The sequence below is a fragment of the Engystomops pustulosus genome, chromosome 1 (assembly GCF_040894005.1).
Source record: "Engystomops pustulosus chromosome 1, aEngPut4.maternal, whole genome shotgun sequence".
Classification (NCBI taxonomy): Eukaryota; Metazoa; Chordata; class Amphibia; order Anura; family Leptodactylidae; genus Engystomops; species Engystomops pustulosus.
The window spans coordinates 235,742,094-235,769,942 of NC_092411.1; the positions used below are offsets into that span (position 1 = coordinate 235,742,094).

Here is a 27,849-nt window from a genome sequence, read left to right on the forward strand (position 1 = left end):
TAAAAGCCTATTAAACTAAATGGATTACATACCAAAACAAAGTAACAGCACATCACCACTAAACAACTGGTGGCATTTTGCTGGGATTTTAACAGACTTTAAAAGAATAAAGAATTTATTCCTGCATGTAGATCCATTAATACTTGTCCCCCTGAATCGTCCGCATGTGTATTGTACACCAGTTTTCTGCCGTACAAGACATAAGAGCCACAATTCCTGACATACAGCTAGGCAATTTCAACTTTTCCAGTTTTTGTAACCCACACACCACTTTATTGAAGAGTGGTCATGGCAGGGTCTAAATCTAAGCCAGGCCGGAGCTGCAATAGATATAACTCCAGTGCACATGTGTTGTGCCACATTTACTAAGAGGTCAGAACTTCTTACAAAATTTGGCGTGTTGAGCAACCCTTCCAATATGTTTTGTCACTAAACTGGTGTCATGAGGGGTCTTTCAGTGATTACATTGTTTCACACCCGCCATAGCGAGGCAGAACGTTCTCCTTCACGCAAAATCAGCATAAAAAAAGCAACCTAAACGGTGTGTGTCCTCAACGCAATGTTACAAATTCAGCTTGTATAATATTAACTGTTACATCTCTTTACCAAGTAAAAAAAAGTGATAGATTGAACATAATGTAAGTTAAAGACAATTCTCATGACAAAAGCAAATATAGCCCCTTATAGACTTTTACATGCATCTCCTGAAATGAAGATGGCAAATATTGTACATTTTTAATAAATTTAACATAGATTCACAATGGAATGCATTTGTCCCAACTGAAAATGTATTAACACTACTTACACACAATCTGCACAACTATGTAAGAATTCAAAGCATGCGCCTAATGCTTATTCTAAGTAATAATCCACGGCCCTGCTACACGTTACTATGTCTGACAAATATAGGCATATATGAAGAGATTGTACAGGGGCTAATGTAAATATTATAGTTACCTATTTTTTACATACACACAATTATATACAAGGTTCTTCCTACAAAAGTTCAGAAAAGTTCAGTATTTGTCGCAGTTATAGCCTATCCTCTACATTGGTATTCTCTGTACTACACAATCCTATGTGACATGACCACAGACGAGAAAGAGCATCATTTTTCACCCAGGAAAACTGATCTGAGGCCCCTGTAACATAGATACGGTTATGTGTCCCCAGGACAAAAGTTCATTAATTCTAGAATAGAATGAAAGTTCTAAGCTACTGTCACAATGCAATTAGCAGTGTGCAACATATTCAAGGCACCATCTTTCTTTATGACTGCCCCCTAGCATCAGAAATCTAAAAATATGAATTTACCAAATTATATAGTAATTTTCAGAGACCTGAAGAATTGAATAAAAATTGTATATTTTTGATGCCTAAAGAACAATGATTTTCATGCCTGCTGTTGCTATTATGTGCCTTGCCGCATGATCTACAGACATTCACCCACACAGCTGAATAAAAAAAGGAAAAAAAAAAAAATTTCTACAGACTTTTCTTCTAAATAACAGCTAGAACTTGTGGCTCCACGTTGTATTATATTGTAAGGATGCTGACTGTATTTATAGGGACACATTCCCTCTTTAAAATAGCCAATGTTATAAGAACCCAGACAGTGCACGGATAACTCAATCTGCTAACTTGGAATGGGATTAAGTCTGTCTGCATCCGTTAATAATCATGGGCTTAAATAGACAATGCTTAAGGTGACTGTCATTATGTTAAAGGAAAAAAACATAGTACTATTTAGATTTATAAAATAAGAACGACCAGAAAATACCCCAGGAAAGGACCTCAATGGGGTGTATGTGGTTAATGTTTCCTCATCTAAATCCGCAAAATGGTACAGATGCGTTTAATAGCCTGCAACTAGGTGTCCAGTTCGTAAAAACTACTTTTACCGCACACCTCTCTCTTATGTCTGTTTAAGCATAACTAAACCTTTGAAGCGTTGTTTGTATTTCAGAAATAATTACAGCAGGGGAAATCTTGTAAAATACTTCATTAAGTAAAAACGTCTTCTCTGTGCTTTTTTTCTGCCATTTCTCCTGCAGTGAGCAGTGTATGTGAAATTCTCTGTCAATTCACCAAAGACAAATAAGAAGGCCAATAAAGTTGTTTTAACCAAAAAAAAAAAACATTGAAGGATCATATTTGCGTAAAGAGGTTTTTCGGGGTCACCAGATAACTTCTTGGTGTTCGGGCTATTATTCGTGGATATTCAGGCTTAGTATTCAGGGATATTAACAAATTTTATTTTAGTGAAACATACTTTGCTTTGTCTGTTTATGCTCTTGCCCACATTAGATCGAGAGTTCAGGACTAAACATGACAAATAAAATCGTAATCCAAAAACAGGGAGCCAGAGAAGGAGGAGTATTTTTTTCATCTTGGCTTCCAAGTTTAATATTATGATCAGCAGATCATAAAGGGGTATATACTTTGATGGCTCTGGGCTCAGCTATAATATTGGAAACAAAGTCTATTCATTTCTACAGATAAGTTATAGAACAGGTCTCCTTATTGTGCCCCTAAATCTCTAAGGCCTAGATGCAGCCATCTATGAACAATTATTTGCATAGTTCTAGATCTTCTTCTTCATGTAGCAAGTGGCTTGATAACCATCTCCAAGCTATTTTTGCTCTATAAAATGTCATGATGCCATGTGTTTGTAGTTTGCCTAAAACACGTAACTCACTGTGCCCATAACAAAACAGATGTTGACTGCACCAAGAATCCTACCACACATGTATCCTGGTACACCTATTATACACCTTCTCTGTAGTGGGAAACAAAATAATCAATTCAGGATTTGTAAAAGTGCTGACAAAGCAATTTTAGGGTCAAATCAACTACTCATCCTACCACATGCAATTTATCATGGTTGTATAAGAAATAGTCACTTACCTGCTTTCCATCTAGAGTACATAGCCTCTTGACAACACCTGAATCCAGCTTTATAGCATCTGTGATGTCTGTTAAAACTTGCTCAAAGGAGTGAGCAGTCTTTTTATTTAGAAGGATGCGGACAGCCTTGCGTGGCTTCACTCCACTTCGGATGACCGTCACCAGCTTGGGTTTAATGAAGTCCTTGCTTTCTTTCATGTCATTCTTCAGTGCCATTAAGGATGACAAAGAACGGCCAGAAGCAGTCCTTACATTTACAGACCAGTTGGGACTTATGTTTCGATTGTAGTCTACCTTCCGAAAAGGCTCATTTGAAGCACAGACATAACTTTCTCCTGGAATCAAAAAACAGCAAAGGAAAATATAAGTGTTATATAGTAGTGGTAGGATATATTTTTTTGCAGTGTTTAATACAAATGATGTTACACCAGACACTAGAAATTCAGCAAAAGAAATCCAAATAGGCCCATGCAAATCACCAGGTTCAGATGCAAACACCCCCGGGTACTACATGAATTATGTACTGTCATAGACAGACCATTGTTTTCTATATTTGAAGATTCATTAAGGACAGGTTCTGTTCTACAGGGCTGGCACATAACAAATGAGGTGCCAATATTTAAAAAAGGGGCAAAATGCGATCCTCGAAACTACAGACCTGCGAGTCCAACATCCGTTGTTGAGAAAATATTTGAGGAGTTTATTACAGATGCTATGGTGAGGTATTGGTCCTGTCAGACTAATCTGAACAGCTTCTATGAGGAGGTAAGTTCTCGACCTCGACCTGGGAGAGGCTGTGGATGTTGTGTTTCTGGACTTCACCAAGGTATTTGATACGGTGCAGCATAAAAGGTTGGTACATAAAATGAGACTGCTGGGACTGTATTTGGGTAAGCAAATGGCTTAGTGATAGAAAACAGAGAATTGTCATTAATGGCATAATGTCAGATTGGGTTGAAGTTACCAGTGGGGTGTCACAGGATTCAGTATTGGGGCCATTTTTAATTACCCCATAAAGGGTTTACAAAATAGAGTTTCAATATTTGTGGAGGATGCAAGTTCTATAAAAGCAGCTCTACCATTGCCATGATTTTTTATTGTGTGAACAGTGAGACTGTCACAAGATGTTGTAAGGGCTGATAATATGCAGATGTTCATGAGGGGCCTGGATGCATTTTTGGAGAGCAATAATATCACATCATATGTGAATATAATTTTTTTATTAGTAGTTTCTGTTGATCCAGTAAGTTATTCTGACCGACATATTAGGGGTTGGGAAGGAATTTTATCCTAGCTTTGGGTCAATTGGCATCAGCCTGGGAGGGTTTTTGACTTCTCCTGAATCAACACAGCATAATGTATAGGTTGGACTTGATGGAATCATATAGGTTTCTAACCTTTTTTTACTATGACACCATGAAATAAACTTAGAGAACTTAGGACATGCTTCTGGTTTAGGGGCCCTAAACCTGGTAATCCCAGTTACATTAATATCTCCATTTTCCCAAATTCAGGAGTTGAGAGCAATTATGACTCTTCTGTATCTTACTTACAAGAAATTGCATGTGGCACATGAGAACTCTTTTCTGGCAGGATAAAACTTCTAAAAATATCCAAGTGGAAGAAATTGGATAGAAATGGAAAAAAGTAAACCAGTTATGCAAAGTGTATAGTTACATGAAATATCTGTGCTGTGAGAGCACTATGGGTTAATAGTTTCTCTGCACAGAGCTGATACTGCTGAGTACAAGGTGGGTGATGTGTGTAGCATGAGGTTAAGAGAAAGTTCTGAAGAATCACAGGCTGGGATGGAGGAACTGATGGGGAACAGGGGAAATCTTGTACCTCACTATTCTGTATAGGAGACATCTGTATACACAGTCCTGAACTCTGCTACATACTTAGAGAGAGCTTTGTCACATGACCTCTTCTGTGAGCAGCAGCTCCTCCCCTCTTTTGGGACAGGAGATTCGTTTATTGGACAAATTCACAAGGCTTGTCAGCCCAGACATAGGAAGGAGCTACTTCAGCACAGATAATGTGAGGGATATAGCAAAGAAACAGCTGGATACCTTTTTTGTCTTTCAAAGCACAAATTCCAGAGTCCTTAACTTTTTTAAAAAATTTTTGTCAGACATATGGGAGCTTCTTTGTGATAAGTGTTTTATTTTTGAAATGGGTTTGTTTTTAAGGTTAACTAGCATAATGACAAATATTTATTAATCCTTTACTATAGGGTAACAGAATACAACTGCTATTCCACTACTTGTTTTTTTATTAAAACTTTAACACGGTTCATTGTACAGTACAAAAATACATGCTAAAATTATTCTGTAGGTTAGTGTAATTAAGGAGACATCAAATATGCACAGGTTTTCTTATGATTTACAGTATTCTGAGAGTTATAATTTTTTAATGAAGATGCAATTAGGACTTTTTTACTGCAGGAGAAGAGAATGTTTGAAGTGCTACTATTTGACTTTGTGAACGCTATCATTCAGTGGTAGGAATCCCCCTGTTGGGGGTTTGTATACATTTTACTTAACACATTATATATTTACTTGGTGAAAAGTATGATTCTATAGGGACGAGATTAATTTTTAGTATTTATTTTTTAAAAGTTTACTTTTACTTTATTTTTTACTAGGAGCCTTACACCTGGAATACCATGACTCCTGGTAGTGCAACTGTCTGCTACTGTATGGTATCATAATGGTAAGTATTATACTGACAGTTTGCCTATTAGACCCAGCCTCCGACTGGGCCTATTTTGCTTCCATACATAACAACTGTGGAGGTATTATCAGACCTCCGGCTGACTTGGCAACCCACTGACAGAAACTCGATTGTGGCAGTTAAGGGATTAAACTACCTTTGTGCAGGGTGATGCAGCAAAAACCAAGCTGTATACAGAATTCAGTCTGTCACATGGTACAGGAACTGCGGTAAGTAGCCACTAATTAAGAGCATATTCATCCTTAGTCAACAACTTGTTAACCTTATTCTTTACTGTTAGAGAAGTGATTTTTGTACAGGATAACAGCAGTGATGAATAGAATTAGAGTTGAGCAAACCTATTTGTTGATTTATGGATTTGGTATGTATCTGCCATTTTTCAGGAACCAAATAAAATCTGAATGTGTTTTGCTTCCCTTTTCACAAGTCCTGTGACAATCAATAATAATCTTGGAAGTCAGGTCCATCAACATGTCCATTGAATTCATTGTACTTTTAGGTGGCTGTTTGCACCTCTTCTGTTAGTATAATTTTATTGAAACATGGAGTTGAAAAAAAATCTGACTAGAGAGGATATATACCATAATATAATAAATCATCTATGGACTTACATTCTTTTACTATATATGCCTCTTTTTTTCATTTTCAGTTTCCTTTCTTTCTGAAAATAAAAGCTGTAGGGACTCTTGGGAACCAGTGCCATTATTGTGCTATTATTTGTAAAAAGCCAATAAACTTTCCAAGAGTTAAAAATTAGGTACCGAAATGTTAAAATTTTATGGATAAGATATCAGTGGCAAATATGTTTCCTTCGCCTTTCACAACACGTAACTAGGAAGTTTATTTCAATGGACCATATTAATGTGCTAATGACAGACAAATATTAATGAATTCAATTAGGTGGAAGCACAAAACAATGCAGATCCTTATCCTGCAGGTGTCTCTGACTCATCCCTTTAAACGGTTTTAGATACATACAAAGCTCTAAACACATTAACTTGTCAGATATGACTCATAAAATTCTAATTTGCAACTATGTATCTGATGTCCTATGCAATGACAAAATGACAATTACCTACACACGGTAGAAGCTAAATGCTTTAAGCTGTAAATATTTTTCATGCATGGAATAAAATACTATTGATGTCAATTGATTTTCTTCTGAATCCCTCGCCCCAGCACCAGTACAAACTTGGTTAACCAGGAAGATGCAGCGGATTGCCAATGGATCAATCACCTATTAACACACATGCATTTCAAGTAATATTGGTCTATTTGGATACAAACTGGTCAGAAACAATTCTGTGCATGTTAATTCAGTACATGAAGACAAATGGTGTCTATAATCCATACATAACTGTTGCAAACCCATATGTTGGGCCAACAGCATTTCCTTTGATCACTCAATACAGATGAACACTTGGCTCTACATAGTAAGGACTCATTCACAAGCCTTGTGTTCGCCTGGACCAGATCCTGTGCAAGCACAGGGCAGGAGGGAGGAGGTGGGAGGGATGAGCGCTCGTCACCCCTTCTCCCTTCATAGGCAGAAGAGTGTCAAGTCCTATACTTTGCCAAATGGCCTCCCCAACGCGGTCATGGTGATTCACAGTGTGCTCACTGCGCCATGACCGAAAGCCATTGAAATCTCTGAGGGCCATGAACTGGTCGCAAATGATGGGGGTTTTTTCCCTACATTTTTGCACACATTTTGATTTTTGCTGACTACAGCACCATCTGTCACCAAAATTGAAAAAGACCTAGATCAAATCCATGTAATTTTTTCCTGGAGAATCCAAATCTGCAATAAGATTTTAAAGTTGCCCCCTGCTCCAAACCCAGGGGATAGGAGTAGGTGGCAGAATTTGGTATTGATCGATAGATTTCAGAAAAATATTTGACACTTATTTTTAGTTCTTCGATCCGATGTGCATTTCGCTCAACGCTCACCCCTCCTCCTCACCAGCGTGCGTCCCATGTGCCGGCCAGGCATACTTTCGTGTGCATGTAGCCTCACTATGAGGATAGCAAATACAGCAAATACAGATCCTTGTGTACCATTTATCCAGTATTTTACACCAATTTTGAGAAACTGCAAATGAGATTTCAGTCATCCTGATATCTCACTGCAGATTATCTACAGTTAATGATGCAGATAATTGTTCCTCCATAAAAAACATTTAACCCATCATCCACTCATCTTCCTTGCTGAAGTGACTCATTCTGTGAGAGAGCAAAGGTTCTTTAGTAACACTTGTAGGAAGTTGTCTTCATAGCCATTGATCAGGGAGGTCAGAGAACAAATGAAGACAAAGATTCAAAGGCAACGCAGAGACTAATATATAACCACCAGGAAGATGTGAGCTTTTCTCAGTTATTACAAGTTCAGAAAACAAATTCACAGCTTTTTCCATTATGAACATCATTTTAGTCACACCAGTTGTCACAGATCTCATACGCATGGATGTGTTATAGAGCTATAATACTCCCCCATAGACTGCAATGGGTCCATACTTCACTATGTTCACACAGAATCGCTAAACACATTTTTGGCTGGATCCATTGTAATTCACACCTAAAAGCAGTGATAACATAAAACTGTATAGTGACACATAGTGCCTAGAAGTTTCTACACAATATGAACCTGCAGGGACCCCAAGGGCTACAGTATAGCACAGTCATATACTTTGAAGCTCAGATGTCTAGTCTGAGAACACTGAAGCTTTAGGGTTCAATAAGGTTTTATTGATGAAGTTACAACATACATTGAAGCTTTAATGGTCAATAACTTTTCAAAGGCTTTTCTAGACCAACATGCACTCAGACAGACTGCAGCTCACAGAAGGATCATGTGCAGGGAAAGCAGAGACTTCAGTGTCCTTTGGATTGCAAATAACTCACTCACTGCCTTGTGTAGGTCACGTTCGCAGTGCGGTAGGACCGCTCCTCGCTGGCCACTCCCATGGGACCAGGGACACAGCTCTGCATAAAGAAAGGTAAACTTACATCTAACATATCTTTTTTTGTTTTGGAAAAAAACAGCTTTACTATAAAAAAATCTTTGGCAATGCGTACACTATTGTTTATGGGGAGCCATAAAAAGGGCTTCTGATAACAGGTTCCCTTTAAGGAATTGAATGAGAGAGTCCTTTTAGAAAAGGACCTTTTTATTTTTTGCTTATAGGTTGGGCCTTATTTTCAAAACAATCCACATTTATTCGTGAACAAAACAACAAAAATTATATATATATATATATATACACATCAATGCTTATTCCTATCTAATAATGTCTGGAACATCATAACTCTCCAAACCCATAGTAAATATCCATTGCATCTGTCAGCTCCTTCCTGTTCTTTCTCCATGCTACAACTTCTTTATCATTGCACCTAGAACACAGTTCTGGTGTAGTTTTAAAAAGGAGAAGCTCCCTTTTAATATTGAACAAAGATTCTGGCCCACAATTATTTTGCACATTTTTTTCAGTGCAAACCGCTTGCACATGCATTTATAAGATGTCCAAGACACATTTGTGGCGCACGCTGTACTATTCGAGGAGACACAAAATTCTGCACTGAAAGGAGCGTTCCTGTGTACAGTCGGACCATGCGAAACATTAATCATGCAGAGTCTGACAGAACTGTGTTACACCAACTGGGTTGGTGTACTTTGTCGGAGCAGTGAAGGGAGCACCAGATTCAAGAAGAACGTGAGACACATTTTATGAATCTGTTGCACACTGTACCCTCTACAGGCAATTTGCACTAGTTTTGATAAATCGAGGCCTCTGACATGGAGATTTCCACAGTTGGGCCACATGCACACATCAGCTCGCAGCATAGGAGGAGGGGTGACCCCTCCCCTCTCCATAGGAAATGGCGACACACGGCCGTACAAGCGGGTAAAGATAGATCATGTTCTATCCTGCTCGTGTGAAGAGCGACACGTGCATATAGACGGTCCCCACGACGGTCATATGAATGGGACCTTAAAGGAAACCTACCACTTGAAGTGGTAGGTGTAAGAAGGCAATACCGAGCACCAGCTCAGGGTGAGCTGGTGCCGGAGCTTATTTTTGTTAGTGTTTTAAACCACTGTATCGTGGTTTAAAACATTTTTTAAACTTTATGGCCGAACGCTACTTTGACTCACCATGGGTGCGACCGTGCGCGCTGCTCTCCTTTACTTCTTATGCACGGTTATGTGCATGGTGCACCGAAGCAGCTTCCGCCATAGAGTTTAAAAAATGTTTTAAACCGCGATACAGTGGTTTAAAGCACTAACAAAAATAAGCTCCGGCACCAGCTCACTCTGAGCTGGTGCTCGGTATTGCCTTCTTACACCTACCACTTCAAGTGGTAGGTTTCCTTTAAAGCTACAATTGTTTGGGTGAGATATATATGAAAATCACATTCCCAACTGTGAATGTAATACTGGATATCTCTGATTCTGTGGCTCCTCACTAGAAACCCCCTGCTTCCAGGAGGAAAACAGTTAATGCCTTATGGTGAAAATATCTCTGGGTCCTAGAACATGAAGCCCCTCTGTTTCATGATGAATTCCCATACATCTTTCCATCCAAAAAAAAACCCACACGCTGCAAAACCATTACACCTGCTGTGTAAGAGATAAGCTACAGGATACCGTAATTTGCTACATTTACGGATAAATAAGCACCTACAAACACATGCACTAAAGTACATGCAAAAATTAATGGTCAAATCTACAAATACTTGTAGCCTGTTAAATATGTGCATTACAGATTGTACCTACACTAGGTATGCTGTGGTAATAAGAGATGATAAAATCCTTTATCACATATTGGGGCCTTTTACACAGGAAGAATCCAGTTCACATTTCAAACAAATTATTTAGGCTCTTGTGCTCTCGTACTACAACTCACTTCTTAAATTTCACTGTTTTTCTCTAAACTTAAAAGTGAAGAGCTGCATAGAAAATGAAAGGATCATTTTAACCGCATGTAATTTCGGAACTCTACTTTATAGTATGTTCAGCGACTGTAACATGTTTATGACTGAATTTACAGTTATTAAATGACTGATATTATAGGTAACACGAGTCAATTTTATTATACGTTTAGTTTCTAGTATTTACTATTTAAAAAATACACTTTCAACAAAACTGTAAATAAATAGTGCATATAATAGTAAGCTTTAGAATATATTTATTTTTCATGCCATATAGCAGTCCTCCTGTACTCATAGAACCCCAATATTGCTGATGATGAGAGTAACCAAAAAAACATAATGGAGGAAAAACCAGCAAAACATAAGACAGAGATCTGATTCCCTTAAAACAGTATTCCTTTTAAGACAATAATTTTAAATATACTCAGGATAACAAAATAGCACATTATCTAATTCACTGTTATTAACACAAATACAGAACTTTACAGATATAATTTCAACCTGTCCCTATCAGTCATGGTGTATACAGTTTCAGTTGCCCAGTGATCCGACCGTAAATCTTCAGATTTTTATGGTCGGGCAGGACGGATTTTTCTCATGAATTGATTCTGATATTTGCTTGATTCAGGCAGCATGCATAGACTTAGGGTACATTCACTCTATGTATGGTCGTGAAAAGCGATGCTCACCCCTCCCATCTCCTTAAAGAAGCGAGTGTCCGGCACCGACATGTCCTATATTTCACTGCACATGGTCACTGTGTGGTCAGACAACATGTGCTCACCGCACAGTGATCAGGGCGCTATAGACATCAATGGTGCGGTTGCATATTGGTCCCCATTACGTTTGTGTGAATGAACCCTTACTCTACAAGCTTCCACTTCTCTATTCCTCTATATGATGCTATATTCTGCTACTTCCATTCAATAGATATATATAGAAAAGTGGGCGCATGTGCAACTAGTTGCTTTTTTTTTCATTTGTGGCTGCTACAGACCTATCTACTGGGACCCCCACCAATAAACAAGTTATCCTCTATCCTGTGGATAACAAATTTCCAGGTGGTTCTGGAAATGGAAAAAAAAGTTGTGGCTTTTAGAATTTGCAAGTGAAAAATAGAAACATAAAAAAGGAAAAGGACCTGGTCATGAAGGTGTCAATAACACAACCTCAGACTATGTGGGAACAGAAGACCAAGTAAAAGGCAAGATCTGAAATAGCGTTTGTAGGACACATCTGTAACCCTGGTAGTTGTAGTTGTCAGCAGTAGCTAGAAGAACGCCATCACCTTTTATAAAGCACAGACACACTGCGTTATTTGATACTGCAGTGGGGAAGATAGCGACAACATTTTCCCTTTATTCCTCCAAGAAAATTCACTTTCCAGTCTGTTGTAGTGATATCTAGGAGATGAGAATATTAATCACATGAAAGCCTTTCATCTGCCATACTTACAAATGAGAACAAATGTTTTCAAGTACAAGGCATGAAAATTAAATGAGACTTCTCTCTTTTAAAGTCTAAGCTGATCTATCGAAAAGAAGGCAACGTTTCAGGCGTGCAGTAAGACGACAGCAGACCCTTATAAAAACCGACCTGTCATGTCATGTGGAAACACAATGTTGTTGAATACCTCGCTGAATATTATAAATGGTATAAAGTGGGATAACGTTTATAAGTCAGCAAGAGCTCTAAGACCTTAAAATGTCCCCCATTCTTGTTGGAACAAAGTCAGCGGAACCTGGTGACTTCTGTGTGATGGACGGCCCTTCTTATGTGTTTGGGGGACTCCTTGCATTCCTCATCTTACTGAATGGAGGATTGAGCACGTAGAGCAGGCAATTACCCTATCTTGATTTAAGACACATGCATCCCTGGTTGTGTCATGGAGATTAAAAGAAACTGCCGTCGACCACACAAAAAATAGTTCAACATCTATTGAAGGCATAGGAGGGGACCTTTATATGTACAGATTTCCTTGTTGCGTATAGTTATTAAAAACCAAGCACCAACTCCTATAGGACCACATAGTTAGAATTTTATTACCACATATCGGACTGACATATAGATAAATAGGGGACTATACTGTATATATTTAATAATAATTATGATATAAAACACATTATATCAAGAAATGTCACCATTTATAGTCTCTATACAATAAAATACACAATACACAAGTAGACAAAATATTGTAAAATATTATATAACCACAATCTGTAGTAGGGTGAGGTGTAGGAGACTACAGGCCGTTCTCATCTCCTTAGATCCCCCCATCATAGTAACCACTGCATCTAGGAGGGTTAAAAAGCAAAGGTAAGTAATATATTTACCTCTACTGGCACTCTGCTGTGTGATCACCCCTCTAGTATAGGACCCCAGTTACATTATATTCAGGGGGCCTGGCACATACTTTGCACTGGGGCCCTGCAGATTCAAGTTACGCCACTGATGATCGCATGTTGAATTCCCCATATGAGACTAATAAAAAAATGGAGGTATGAAGTGGATTTGGGCACAGGTTTTTCTGTGTAAAAGTCAATGACGAAATGGCCCTTAGTGTTTTGTATATATCAACTTGTGAGACTATAAAGCCAGTGACCTGCTTGGATCTCTATAGTTTTTGCCTGCAATATCAATACAAGCTGAGGATGTATATGATAGGACAGGTACTTTTTCCCTAAAAAGACAGGCGTTTTTGCTGCACTTCCAGGGCTGAAGAATGTCACCTAGGAAATTATATTTGACTAATGGTGCAAAGTGATCAAATTTCGCTGGACTATGCAAATGATGCAGATGATACAAAGTACAAGTTACAAAAGGTGACATAGTTTTCTATAGTGAGGTTTATGACATGTCAATAGGACAAATGCTATTGCCATGTATGTACTGACTGTTGGAGGTTTAGTGGCCAAGAGAGCATAGGGTGTAACGGGGCAGATACCTATCCAGCCCTGCACTTACTGGGATTAGCTGCAAAACAAGTGTTGAGACACTATACATAGTGAATGCTGTTAAAATGCGTAATATATATATATATCTGTGAATTTAAGGAACCTCCCTCTGCTGCCATTTTATGGACTGTAGTGGCAATTGATGAGGTAGAAGATATTTCTCAAACCACAGGGATTTACTTTCCATCTCATAAAAATCAGTGCAAAACAATAGATGTATATTGGTAAGCTGCCTAATATATTGCCCCCAAACATTACAAGACTTGATGGAACTTGATGGAAAGCGGCCAACCCCTTTAATCGTGGATTTTCTAAAATGCTACTTATTGGGAATTTTTTACTTCAAAATTAAATGCAAAAAAAAAAAAAATTGGTTTTGGTTTTTTGGTTATTGTATCTTTTTTTGGCAAACACCCCACCAGCACCGTGGGCCTAAGAAGTTGTATTTTAACAAATCCATTGTGACAATGTAACTAAAAGCCGTGCAGCTCTATCCATGGAACTAGAAGACACAAAGCTGATAATGCGACAAATAAGACATAAAATGAAACACAAGAAAAAGACAAAATGGTGATAAATCCCCCAATGGGCCAGTGAAAAACACAGACTGTGCTTGGATACCACCCTAGTGCATTCCATGAAAAATGGATGGTTGCTAGGAAATACTCTTGAAATTCATTCGTCTCTTTAAAGGATGTGAAAAAATTTATGTCAGACGGATACAACTTGCCTCTCAAAAGGGGACATGCGGATGCAAACATGGCCAAGAATAAGACCTGCTCTGAGAGATTTTCTAGGACACTAGGCTCATACACAGGGCTTAGGAAAGCACAGCTGGGTGAAACACATGGCGACATGAGCTAGCCACAAAAACAGCTAATACACATGAATAAAAATATGTTTCTGTGCATTAGGGCTTAATCGGACACACATTTTGGTGCTAGTTCCACTTCTGTTTTATAGTTTTATAAGCTATAGAGCACTAAATCCCTGTATATAAAACATCCTCAGTACATGGGCATTCACTTGATTGGAGAGATCCAGGGGCACTAAGGAGGGAGTCACACAGGATTATAGACTAGAACAGTGCTGGCGAACCTTTTAGAGCCTCAGTGCCCGAAATTCAACCAAAAGCCACATATTTATTGCAAAGTGCCAGCGCATCAATTTATGCAGTCATTTACTTCTCCTTGCTCATTGACAACTTTCAATCCTTCAGCCTCCAAAGGACACCAACACAATTGAAAGGAGGAGGGCAAATTCCCCTATCATTGTAGGAAGATTCTTCAGTTAGATTCTTTGAGTCCTGTCTGGTGAACTTCATTCTGGAGTGAGGGCCTGGGTGCCCACAGAAAGGGCTCAGAGTGCCACCTCTGGCACCAGTGCCATAGGTTCGCCACCACTGGACTAGAACAACAGGTATAGTGAGTAGTATACAAATTCTGATACAAAGTGTATGCAGGAAAGGTGTCAGAGGACCCTTGTTTGCGAGATAGATGTAGGTCCTACTAATGGGACATGCAACTATCATGTCTTTATGACATAAATACCCTACTGGGGCACCTGGTTTCCACATCACATCTATACTTCTGGCTTTTAGGCACTGCCAAATGAGTGGCCTCCTCAGAATAAAGGACATTGCTTTCATTGACCTTGGTAAATCACTTCCTTTGATGTCATTCGGTCCAGAGGCTTTTCATTGGCTAAAGCAGGTCTCAGAACCTCCAGCCAGAAGTACCAGACTATGCCGCCCCCCCCCCACTCCTCCAACCCCTACCCCAGCCTCCTAGGGGTTTTCTAGATTCCTGGCAAGCCCCTTTCTCTCATGCGGTGCTGGACAGCACTGAACAATTGGTTCCTATATAACAGGAGATCCCAAAGATCAATCAACAGACATGACAAGTTAATTTCTGGCAACTTCAAAAAATGGGTTATTCTTGTGTGGAAGGACTATTAAAGATTAAATAAATCTGGGAAGAATATGGAACATTATTTTGTGCAATCAAGGTATATCTGTAAGAAAAGGCTTTCACATTTCCAAGAAGTTGTAAAAGCTGAGAGGTAATTATAACTATAGCAAATCTTTACTGAAATAGGATAACTCGTGGCCAACCAGCAATAACAATCAAATGCCCTTGGAATAGCACAAAGCTAAAATTCTAACATGGACAGAATACATTTGTGATAGCCCAGAGATAAAACACTCTCCAAACTGCGGGCAACGGCAACAGATGTATTCAGGACCACCTGCTGATCACAGGATTACACAAACTGTCTGGCTGCATCGTCTGACAAATTCCAAATTTGTGGTTCCTCTCTGCCAAAATTAGAGACGCTATGAAAAGAGGCAGAATACAGCAAATGTACAGAACCCAATTAGTGCTTAAGACTCCTAAATGGATTTGTTTAATCTCCAGCATCCACCAGGGACTTCTCTAATTGCTGTGATGTCAGCGGATCCCTCTTGGTGCATAAACAGGCACAGTATATAGTGATGGCTTTCCGGTTATTGATTTCCCCATCATATGTGGCCAAACAAGGATGCAGAGAGCTCATAATACCGCCACATTACAACCAACCATCGTGAATGTCATGGCACCTGCATGGTAGTAGAGTTGTTCGGTGTGTGGTCATTGTGTCTTCTGAGGTTATTCTGGTAAAGGGGTTGCCTGAAGGGGTCCATCTTCTCTTACCTTGGTTACATGGTAGGCATTTGCATAAAGCATGTATCTAGTGTGGCTTATAGAAGAGGGGTCCATTCCACACTATGTATGTATGTATATCCCTCTAAAGTATATGACACGCACATTTTTTATATTAATCTCATTGATATTCTTACTTTCCAGTGGCACTCCATTGCAATTTTCACAGTTGGCTGGATTCACACTACTGTTGCCCGCCAAACCGTAGCACGGCGGGCACACGGCAGCGCGCGGGGAGGGGTGTGAATGCAGCCGTTAGGCTACACGCATACTTACATTGGTTTTGTCCGTGTGCTATGACCCACTGACACAATCATTTCAATGGACGTATGCACATGAATGTGTTTTTCACTGATCCATGTGGAAGTTGTAGAACACTATGAGCAGGTCCCTTTCCTGCCCATGTTTCCAGGTCAGGATTTCCCATAGAGGTCTATGGAGTAGTGAAAAATTCTGATGCCACACAGGTGCCATCCACATACCATCCACATTTGCAGATCAGTTGCTATTTCACACAATCACATCACCCTTCAAGGGGTTGGGACAAGCTAGTGACATCATGCGGACATACGGCTCAGAAACGGATCACACACGGATGTCACAAGGACTACAAAATTGGCATTTGTGGGCCCAGAACAGTACATAGCATGCTACACTATGGCATATAGATATGGTGCCACTATAATGGATGGCACTGCAAAGAAGGTGAACACCAGAATATCTCCTGGATTTGATATTCTACAAGTGTTAGCCACTTGGCTCATGCTGTTTAATAACTATAATTTCACAATGCTGTAGCACAAACCTTGCAATGACAGAAGGCACAATGGAGACAAGTGCTGAGGACTATGCCCAGTGATGGCATGAAATATTTGTAGCAATGTGAAAGATCCTGCAACATTGTATGAGGCTGTGGGGACAATGTGAGCAGAGGCTACAGAGCATGCTCAGATGTGGCACCTGCTGGACCACTGCTGATGCTGGTGCCTCATAGCCTGCTCCTTTCTTCAATGATGATGATGAGGATGATGGTGGTGATGAGGATGATGTACCCTATAGCTTAGACAGAAGATGATAGTGTGTGACTGTGTGTCCTCCCTCCCCCACCCCTGCTAGTATGAGTACTACTACCCTCCTGCCAGGAGCATGCCCCGGAATACTAATGCATCTGGTGACAAGCCCGAGCCATCTAGATGGCTGCCACCAGGCAGTAGGTACCCCGGGTACACTTACCTTCCTGCAGCTCATCCAGGCTGCCGATCTTCCTGGAGCCATCCAGGGTATAGATGCAGCGCACCCCCTGCGGGAGGCTGACATTGTCGCTCAGGGATCGGGTGAGCTCCATGAGCAGAGCATCGAACGAGCGGAATCGCTCGGCGGACACGGCATAGGGCAGCCCCTTGAAGTAGCGGTCCCCATTGCGGTAGAAGCGCACCTTCTTGGCCTTCCTCTCGGAGCTGAGCGCCTGCAGGGTGCGGGTGCGGTAGAAGCTGCAGTGGGCGCTATGTGCCGGGCTGGGGATGAGTCCATTGCCCCGGGGTCCTGCTCCGGAGCTGCTGCCCGGACCTCCGCCACCTCTGCGGGATGGCCGCTGCCTCTTCTTCCTCTCCTCGAAGTGTTCCAGCTCAATGCTCCTGGCGCTGGCCATGGCGATCAGTAGCCGTGCTGTAGCGGAGCTGCAGTGTGAGTGATGTCAGTGGCCGGGCATGGTGGTCCAGTGCTCAGCGCTCCCTCGGTACCAGGTTCCGATCATGCCTCACACTGGTGCAGCCGGCATTGTCTCCGCACACACCCAGCAGCAGCTAGTGGGGAGCCCGGGGCCCTCCGCCGCCTGTCAGCGTGCAGCCCCGCTCCTATGCAGATGGCAGCATCTACTCCCCCGGCCCGGGATTGGTCGCTTTTCAGCTGTGGAGGAGAACCCGGCGCAGCCTCGTCTTGTGACGTCACCAGCGCTCCATCTTCAGGATGCGGCTGCTCTGCAGTCAGAGAGGGATTCTGTCGTGACGTCACTGTCCTCCAGGAAGCTAATGGTTAATATTATCAGCCATCATGGACATCATATAGATTGCTATTTATTTATCTATGTATCCATCTATCTATCTATCTATCTACCTACCCGTGACCATTACTGCATATTACTGAATAACACCTTTACTGCCATTACTGCTGTGACTATTGGCTACTGCATTCTCTAATTCAATGTTATTAACAAAAATACAGCATTTAACAGATAGAATTCCAACCTGTCCCTATCACTCCTGGGATCCGACCATAAATCTTCTGATTTTTATGGTAGGGCAGGACAGATTCTTCTCATGAATAGCCTCCCCTGTCTGCTCCATGCAGTGTGATCTCTTCCCCTCCCCCCCCCTCCATTACAAGAGGAGCTCACACATAGACTCTCACAGACACTTCCTACCAGCAAGCAGTCCGCACAGAATTACTTTACAAGCTACAGATAAGATAAGATCTTTATAGGCGGGGAAGGAGGCATGTAGCAGAGCTCACTGTGTGTTATAGCTGAGTTGTGTCATTGTGTGTTATATCCATCTCATTGATCTCATCATCTGTCATCTCTGATCTCATCTCTCTTTTTCTATGTGTAATATACTAGTAGAATGCTCAGAAGCTAAATGAAAGTTTAGATAAACCGTGACCCTGATACTGTTACTCAGCACACAAGGTTTATAATGTAGTGTGTCAGGTCTGATGCTGGGGCCCCCTGACATTGCAGGCCCCATAAAAGCTACTTTGGCCGCTAGCGCTATAGTTATGCCCCTGATAATATGTTTATGATGGCGCACATCCTCCATTCTTTAGTGTGTCTGGTCGGATGCTGGACCCCCTGACACTGAGCGCCCCATAGCAGCTGCTATGGCTGCAACAGCTGTACTTACACCCCTGGACTACACCCAAAATCAGACCAAACTCCCTATACTTATACAAAACCCAGAGAAGATGAAAAAAAAGATTGCATATGGAACAGCATATTTTACTCCTCAGGCCTTCGTTACGTCTGGTGCCATCACATTATCATCTTCAAAGTATCTTGCTCCAAGATTCCGCCTCCTCATAACTCATAGGAGTGGCATAGAGAAGAGGGAGACATAGAACTTTTAGGGTAGTATTTAGAGATGAGCGAGCACTAAAATGCTCGGGTACTCGTTATTCGAGACGAACTTTTCCCGATGCTCGAGTGCTCGTCTCGAATAACGAGCCCCATTGAAGTCAATGGGAGACTCGAGCATTTTTCAAGGGGACCAAGGCTCTGCACAGGGAAGCTTGGCCAAACACCTGGGAACCTCAGAAAAGGATGGAAACACCACGGAAATGGACAGGAAACAGCAGGGGCAGCATGCATGGATGCCTCTGAGGCTGCTTAATCGCACCATTATGCCAAAATTATGGGCAATAGCATGGCCATGACAGAGTGACAGAATGAAGCTAGATAGCATGTAAAACATCCAATAATTGACCCTGACACTATAGGGGACGGCATGCAGAGGCAGCGGCAGCAGCGGCAGGCTAGAGAGTGGCATGGCGACATACCCTAAATGGACTCAGGCTTCAAACCTATGGGTGGCAGAGAGGAACCAAAGGAGGTGAGCAAGAAGCGCTCAAATAATATCGGTACATGATAAAAGTTTGCCAGTATATTTTGTGGATTACACAGCAGGGTGGCGACAAAGTTAACATGGAAGCCATGAAAACAACCCAAAATTCTGCCTGACACAGCTCATTTGATAAGGGGACCATGTATGGAGGCAGTGAACTAGTAGTAGATTAAAGGTGCTGCAGTTAAAACTATGTTAGTTGGATCTTGGCATGGAGCTGGCGCTCCGCTGCCAGGCGAGCTTTCGCCAATCCAAGCCCCTGTCTCTAGGCTACTCCCCAAACAGCACTTCAAAGAACCTTTTGTATAAGATCAAGTGTAGTAGCGTTCTTATAAGTTTGGGATATGGCGGGTGAGGGGAATGTAAACAGATGCGCAAGAAGCGCATGATGCGCATGGAGCTGGCGCTCCGCTGCCAGGTGAGCTTTCGCCAATCCAAGCCCCTGTCTCTAGGCTACTCCCCAAACAGCACTTCTAAGAACCTTTTGTATAAGATCAAGTGTAGTAGCGTTCTTATAAGTTTGGGATATGGCGGGTGAGGGGAATGTAAACAGATGCGCAAGAAGCGCTGAAATAATATCGGTAAATGATAAAAGTTTGCCAGTATATTTTGTGGATTACACAGCAGGGTGGCGACAAAGTTAACAAGTTTGATGTGGAATGCCCTGTAATAGCTCTTGGGCGGTGTGCCTTTTATCGCCTAGGCTCAGCAGTTTGAGCACCGCCTGCTGTCGCTTAGCGACGGCACTGCTGCTGTGCCTAGAGCTACCGACTGATGGCGCCATGGCCACGGATGGTAATTCGGAGGAGGAGGAGGTGGAGGAGGGGTGGGAGGAGGAGGAGGTATACTAGGCCTTTGAGACCTGGACCGAGGTAGGCCCCGCAATTCTCTGCGTCGGCAGTATATGACCAGCCCCAGGGTCAGACTCGGTCCCAGCCTGCACCAAGTTAAGTGTAGTAGCGTTCTTATAAGTTTGGGATATGGCAGGTCAGGGGAATGTAAACAGATGCGCAAGAAGCGCATGATGCGCATGGAGCTGGCGCTCCGCTGCCAGGCGAGCTTTCGCCAATCCAAGCCCCTGTCTCTAGGCTACTCCCCAAACAGCACTTCTAAGAACCTTTTGTATAAGATCAAGTGTAGTAGCGTTCTTATAAGTTTAGGATATGGCGGGTGAGGGGAATGTAAACAGATGCGCAAGAAGCGCTGAAATAATATTGGTAAATGATAAAAGTTTGCCAGTATATTTTGTGGATAACACAGCAGGGTGGCGACAAAGTTAACAACTTTGATGTGGAATCCATGAAAACAACCCAAATTTCTGCCTGACACACCTCGTTTGATAAGGGGACGATGTATGGAGGCAGCTATATGGACGACTTTTGGAGGTAGCAATGGAGACAACGTGTGGAGGCTGCTATGGAGACAATTTAATTTGGATAGTGCCTGTATGTGGCAGTCCAAAAAAGTTTTCAAACCAGAGGAGCAGGTAGGTGGCCCTCCAGAAAAATTGAATAGATTGAGTGCCTGTATGTGGCAGTCCAAAAAAGTTTTCAAACCAGAGGAGCAGGTAGGTGGCCCTCCAGAAAAATTGAACAGATTGAGTGCCTGTATGTGGCAGTCCAAAAAACTTTTCAAACCAGAGGAGCAGGTAGGTGGCCCTCCAGTAAAATGGAATAGATTGAGTGCCTGTATGTGGCAGTCCAAAAAAGTTTTCAAACCAGAGGAGCAGGTAGGTGGCCCTCCAGAAAAATGAAATAGATTGAGTGCCTGTATGTGGCAGTCCAAAAAAGTTTTCAAACCAGAGGAGCAGGTAGGTGGCCCTCCAGAAAAATTGAATAGATTGAGTGCCTGTATGTGGCACTCCCAAAAATTGTTTAAAACAGAGGACCGGGTAGGTGGCCCTCCAGAAAAATTAAATGCATAAAGTACTATAGCTAGAGCCAGTGGGCCCTGTCAAAAAATAGCCAGTTTCCTCTGCTTTAGTGTACAAAGAGGAGGAGAAGGAGGAAAATGAGGAGGAGGAGGAGTGCATAAATTATTCAGGTTGAGCTTCCTTCACCTGGTGGAGATTGGAAATTATGAGAAATCCAGGCTTTATTCATCTTAATAAGCGTCAACCTGTCAGCGCTGTCAGTCGACAGGCGTGTACGCTTATCGGTGATGATGCCACCAGCTGCACTGAAAACCCGCTCGGACAACACGCTAGCGGCAGGGCAGGCAAGAACCTCCAAGGCGTACAGCGCCAGTTCGCCATGTCCAGCTTTGAAACCCAGTAGTTGTAGGGAGCTGTGTGATCATTTAGGACGATGGTATGGTCAGCTACGTACTCCCTCACCATCTTTCTGTAAAGATCAGCCCTACTCTGCCGAGACTGGGGACAGGTGACAGTGTCTTGCTGGGGTGACATAAAGCTGGCAAAAGCCTTGTAAAGCGTACCCTTGCCAGTGCTGGACAAGCTGCCTGCTCGCCTACTCTCCCTCGCTACTTGTCCCGCAGAACTACGCACTCTGCCGCTAGCGCTGTCAGAAGGGAAATAGTGTTTCAGCTTGTGCACCAGGGCCTGCTGGTATTCATGCATTCTCACACTCCTTTCCTCTCCAGGGATGAGAGTGGAAAGATTTTGCTTGTACCGTGGGTCCAGGAGAGTGAATACCCAGTAATCGGTGCTGGAATAAATTCTTTGAACGCGAGGGTCACGGGATAGGCAGCCTAGCATGAAATCTACCATATGCGCCAGAGTACCAACACGTAAGAATTCACTCCCCTCACTGGCCTGACTGTCCATTTCCTCCTCCTCCAACTCCTCCAACTCCTCTTCTTCTGCCCATACACGCTGAACAGTGAAGGACTCAACAATGGTCCCCTCTTGTGTCTCACCAACATTCTCCTCCTCTTCCTCCTCATCCTCCTCCACCTCCACCTCCTCCGATATGCGCTGAGAAACAGACCTAAGGGTGCTTTGGCTATCAACAAGGGAATCTTCTTCCCCCGTCTCTTGTGGCGAGCGCAAACCTTCCGACTTCATGCTGATCAGAGAGTTTTTCAACAGGCCAAGCAGCGGGATGGTGAGGCTGATGATGGCGGCATCGCCACTGACCATCTGTGTTGACTCCTCAAAGTTACTCAGCACCTGACAGATATCAGACATCCACGTCCACTCCTCATTGTAGACTTGAGGAAGCTGACTGACCTGACTAACAGTTCTGGTGGAAGTTGACATCTGGCAGTCTACAATCGCTCTGCGCTGCTGGTAAACTCTGGATAACATGGTTAATGTTGAATTCCACCTCGTGGGCACGTCGCACAACACGCGGTGAGCGGGCAGTTGGAGGCGGCGCTGCGCTGCCCTGAGAGTGGCAGCATCTGTGCTGGACTTCCTGAAATGCGCACAGATGCGGCGCACCTTCGTGAGCAAATCAGACAGATTGGGGTATGTCTTGAGGAAACGCTGAACTATCAGATTTAACACATGGGCCAGGCATGGCACATGTGTCAGTCTGCCGAGTTGCAGAGCCGCCACCAGGTTACGGCCGTTGTCACACACAACCATGCCTGGCTTCAGGTTCAGCGGTGCCAGCCACAGATCAGTCTGCGCCGTGATGCCCTGTAATAGCTCTTGGGCGGTGTGCCTTTTATCGCCTAGGCTCAGCAGTTTGAGCACCGCCTGCTGTCGCTTAGCGATGGCACTGCTGCTGTGCCTAGAGCTACCGACTGATGGCGGCATGCCCACGGATGGTAGTTCGGAGGAGGAGGTGGAGGAGGGGTGGGAGGAGGAGGAGGCATAGTAGGCCTGAAAGACCTGGACCGAGGTAGGCCCCGCAATCCTCGGCGTCGGCAGTATATGACCAGCCGCAGGGTCAGACTCGGTCCCAGCCTCCACCAAGTTAACCCAATGTGCCGTCAGCGATATATAGTGGCCCTGCCCGGCAGCACTCGTCCACGTGTCCGTGGTCAGGTGGACCTTGTCAGAAACGGCGTTGGTCAGGGCACGGATGATGTTGTCTGACACGTGCTGGTGCAGGGCTGGGACGGCACATCGGGAAAAGTAGTGGCGGCTGGGGACCGAATACCGAGGGGCGGCCGCCGCCATGAGGTTGCGAAAGGCCTCGGTCTCTACTAGCCTATAGGGCAGCATCTCCAGGCTAAGCAATCTGGAGATGTGGACATTAAGGGCTTGGGCGTGCGGGTGGGTTGCACTATATTTACGTTTCCGCTCCAGCGTCTGGGGTATAGAGAGCTGAACGCTGGTGGATGCTGTGGAGGATCGTGGAGGCGACGATGGGGTTTTTGTGCCAGGGTCCTGGGCAGGGGGCTGACTATCAGCTGACACAGGGGAAGGAGCAGTGGTGTGCACGGCCGGAGGTGAACGGGCTTGGTGCCACTGAGTGGGGTGTTTAGCATTCATATGCCTGCGCATACTGGTGGTAGTTAAGCTAGTAGTGGTGGAACCCCTGCTGATCCTGGTTTGGCAAAGGTTGCACACCACAGTCCGTCGGTCATCTGGTGTTTCCTTAAAGAACCTCCAGACTTCTAAAAAAATCTAGCCCTCGCCGCGGGAGCCCTCGCCACGGGAGCTTCACTACGTGACACATTTGGCGCTGATGCACCTGCTCTGGCCCTGCCTCTCCGTCTGGCCCCACCACTGCCTCTTCCAACCTGTTCTGGTCGAGGACTCTCCTCCGTCTCAGAAGCACTGTGTTCACCCGGCCTCTCAACCCAGCTTGGGTCAGTCACCTCATCATCCTCCGATCCCTCAGTCTGCTCCCCCCTCGGACTTCCTGCCCTGACAACAACTTCACCACTGTCTGACAACCGTGTCTCCTCATCGTCGGACACCTCTTTACACACTTCTTCCACTACGTCAAGAAGGTCATCATCACCCACAGACTGCGACTGGTGGAAAACCTGGGCATCGGAAAATTGCTCAGCAGCAACCGGACAAGTGGTTTGTGACTGTGGGAAGGGTCCAGAAAACAGTTCCTCAGAGTATGCCAGTTCAAATGCCAAATTTTCCTGGGAGGGGGCAGACTGGGGGGGAGGAGGCTGAGGTGCAGGAGCTGGAGGAGTGCCGATTTCGGTGACATGGGTGGACTGCGTGGAAGACTGACTGGTGGACAAATTGCTCGAAGCATTGTCGGCAATCCACGACATCACCTGTTCGCACTGTTCTGGCCTCAACAGTGCTCTACCACGAGTCCCAGTAACTTGAGACATGAACCTAGGGAGTGTAGCTCTGCGGCGTTCCCCTGCTCCCTCAGCAGCAGGTGGTGTCTCACCCCGCCCAGGACCACGGCCTCTGACCCCTGCAGTAGTTGGACGCCCACGTCCCCGCCCTCGTCCTCTACCCCTAGCCCTCGGGTTAAACATTTTGAAAATGAAAGTTATAAGTTTAATTTTTTTTTTACTTTTTTTTGTGTTTTTTTGTGTTTTTTAGTTTTTTTTTGTGTTTTTTAGTTTTTAAAACCAAACAATGCTATCCTATTGCTATGGCTATTTTCTAGCCAAGTATGAAAGCACACTGCTATGCCAGATGAGATGACGCTGAGTTATGAAAAAATAAACGTAAAATAAAAAGGAAATGGCAGACTGTGCCTAATTGAAATCCAACCCCTAATAAATTTTCCCACTTTGGTCTTTGCGATGGATATGTGCGTCACTAAGCGCTAAACACAGCGGTCGCAAGTCTCACTCCAAATTCCTGACAATTGGCTAGTATATGCACTGCAGCAAGGACAGCCACCAGCAGATCAACCAGAAATAAAATATATATAACGCTATTGTAGGCGTAAGTAAGCCGTTTGGATTCTCCTTTGGCTATTTTCTAGCCAAGTATGAAAGCACACTGATGAGATGACGCTGAGTTATGAAAAAATAAACGTAAAATAAAAAGAAACTGCCAGACTGTGCCTAATTGAAATCCAACCCCTAATAAATTTTCCCACTTCGGTCTTTGCGATGGATATGTGCGTCACTAAGCGCTAAACACAGCGGTCGCAAGTCTCACTCCAAATTCCTGACAATTGGCTAGTAGATGCACTGCAGCAAGGACAGCCACCAGCAGATCAACCAGAAATAAAATATATATAACGCTATTGTAGGCGTAAGTAAGCCGTTTGGATTCTCCTTTGGCTATTTTCTAGCCAAGTATGAAAGCACACTGATGAGATGACGCTGAGTTATGAAAAAATAAACGTAAAATAAAAAGAAACTGCCAGACTGTGCCTAATTGAAATCCAACCCCTAATAAATTTTCCCACTTCGGTCTTTGCGATGGATATGTGCGTCACTAAGCGCTAAACTCAGCGGTCGCAAGTCTCACTCCAAATTCCTGACAATTGGCTAGTAGATGCACTGCAGCAAGGACAGCCACCAGCAGATCAACCAGAAATAAAATATATATAACGCTATTGTAGGCGTAAGTAAGCCGTTTGGATTCTCCTTTGGCTATTTTCTAGCCAAGTATGAAAGCACACTGATGAGATGACGCTGAGTTATGAAAAAATAAACGTAAAATAAAAAGAAACTGCCAGACTGTGCCTAATTGAAATCCAACCCCTAATAAATTTTCCCACTTCAGTCTTTGCGATGGATATGTGCGTCGCTAAGCGCTAAACACAGCGGTCGCAAGTCTCACTCCAAATTCCTGACAATTGGCTAGTATATGCACTGCAGCAAGGACAGCCACCAGCAGATCAACCAGAAATAAAATATATATAACGCTATTGTAGGCGTAAGTAAGCCGTTTGGATTCTCCTTTGGCTATTTTCTAGCCAAGTATGAAAGCACACTGATGAGATGACGCTGAGTTATGAAAAAATAAACGTAAAATAAAAAGTAAATGGCAAACTGTGCCTAATTGAAATCAAACCCCTAATAAATTTTCCCACTTTGGTGTTTGAGGTGGATATGTGTGTCACTAAGAGCTAAACACAACGGTAGCAAGTCCCCCTGCAAATTCCTCACAATATGGTACTAGCTGCACTACTAGTGCCAGCAAGCCCAGCCACAAGCAAACAAAAAAAAAAAAGTATAACGTTATTGTAGCCCTAAGAAGGGCTGTTGGGTTCTTGTTGAATCACTCCTGCCTAACACTATTCTAATAGAACACCCTAACGCTTTCCCTGACCAGCAACAGCTCTCTCCCTAGCGGCATCCAGACACAGAATGATCCGAGCAGCGGCTAGTCTATCCCAGGGTCACCTGATCTGGCCAGCCAACCACTGCTATCGACGTGTAAGGGTACCACGTCATGCTGGGTGGAGTGCAGAGTCTCCTGGCTTGTGATTGGCTCTGTTTCTGGCCGCCAAAAAGCAAAACGGCAGGAGCTGCCATTTTCTCGAGCGGGCGAAGTATTCGTCCGAGCAACGAGCAGTTTCGAGTACGCTAATGCTCGAACGAGCATCAAGCTCGGACGAGTATGTTCGCTCATCTCTAGTAGTATTGTCTTTCAGATGAAAGTGGGTATAGAGGAAGTATAAAATCTTATATATAAAATAGGAAGGTGCTGTCTTCTAATTTCGCAATGCAGTAGCCTGACCGCTCCAGATTACTAAAAGCGTGTGCCAGGCGTATAAGACAAAAATAGCGGCTACCTCGTAAGTCATCTTGTTAAGGGTAAAAATTTATCTCGGAAACAAATTACGCTTTTCAGGTTCAAGTTCACCAATAGAAACTTAGTGAAGCGTCCTTATTCGCTTTAGGTAAGGGAATCTCATACGGAAGGGAAGGAAATTGAAATATCAGGAAGGGTATGAAATATAATTTCTAGAATTCCTTCTTTTATGGTAAAACACAGTATTACAAAGTCATATGCAAATGAGCTAAGAAGAAACACTTTTTGTCTAAGATGAGCCATTTTCAGTGGCTGGAGGTGGAATACCCATTCAGACATTCATACATATTTCTAACAACATTGCAGGATTGTGATACAGTGAATTGCAGAACTGGATATACAGGCAGTTAAAGACGTAGCTATTAATTTGAGCAGCAAATAAAGATCCAGTTTCA

General features: G+C 43.2%; 1 protein-coding gene across 5 annotated transcripts in view; it reads right to left on the reverse strand.

Moving 5' to 3' along the window:
• Positions 1 to 18,156, reverse strand: part of DCLK2 (doublecortin like kinase 2) — a 66,731-nt gene extending 48,575 nt beyond the window's left edge. For 3 of the 5 annotated variants that reach the window (XR_011849435.1, XM_072121541.1, XM_072121537.1), the window contains exons 1-2: positions 17,462 to 18,155; positions 2,908 to 3,242 (exon numbers count right to left, since the gene is read on the reverse strand). Coding sequence is in view for 4 of the 5 variants with exons in the window: in XM_072121541.1 (XP_071977642.1) it covers positions 2,908 to 3,242; positions 17,462 to 17,876 (750 nt within the window). In the remaining variant the exon portion in view is untranslated. Of the gene's footprint in view, positions 1 to 2,907; positions 3,243 to 17,461 lie in introns of all 5 variants that reach the window. The other 2 variants (XM_072121551.1, XM_072121565.1) reach the window with 2 other exon arrangements.
• Positions 18,157 to 27,849: the final 9,693 nt, after the last annotated feature.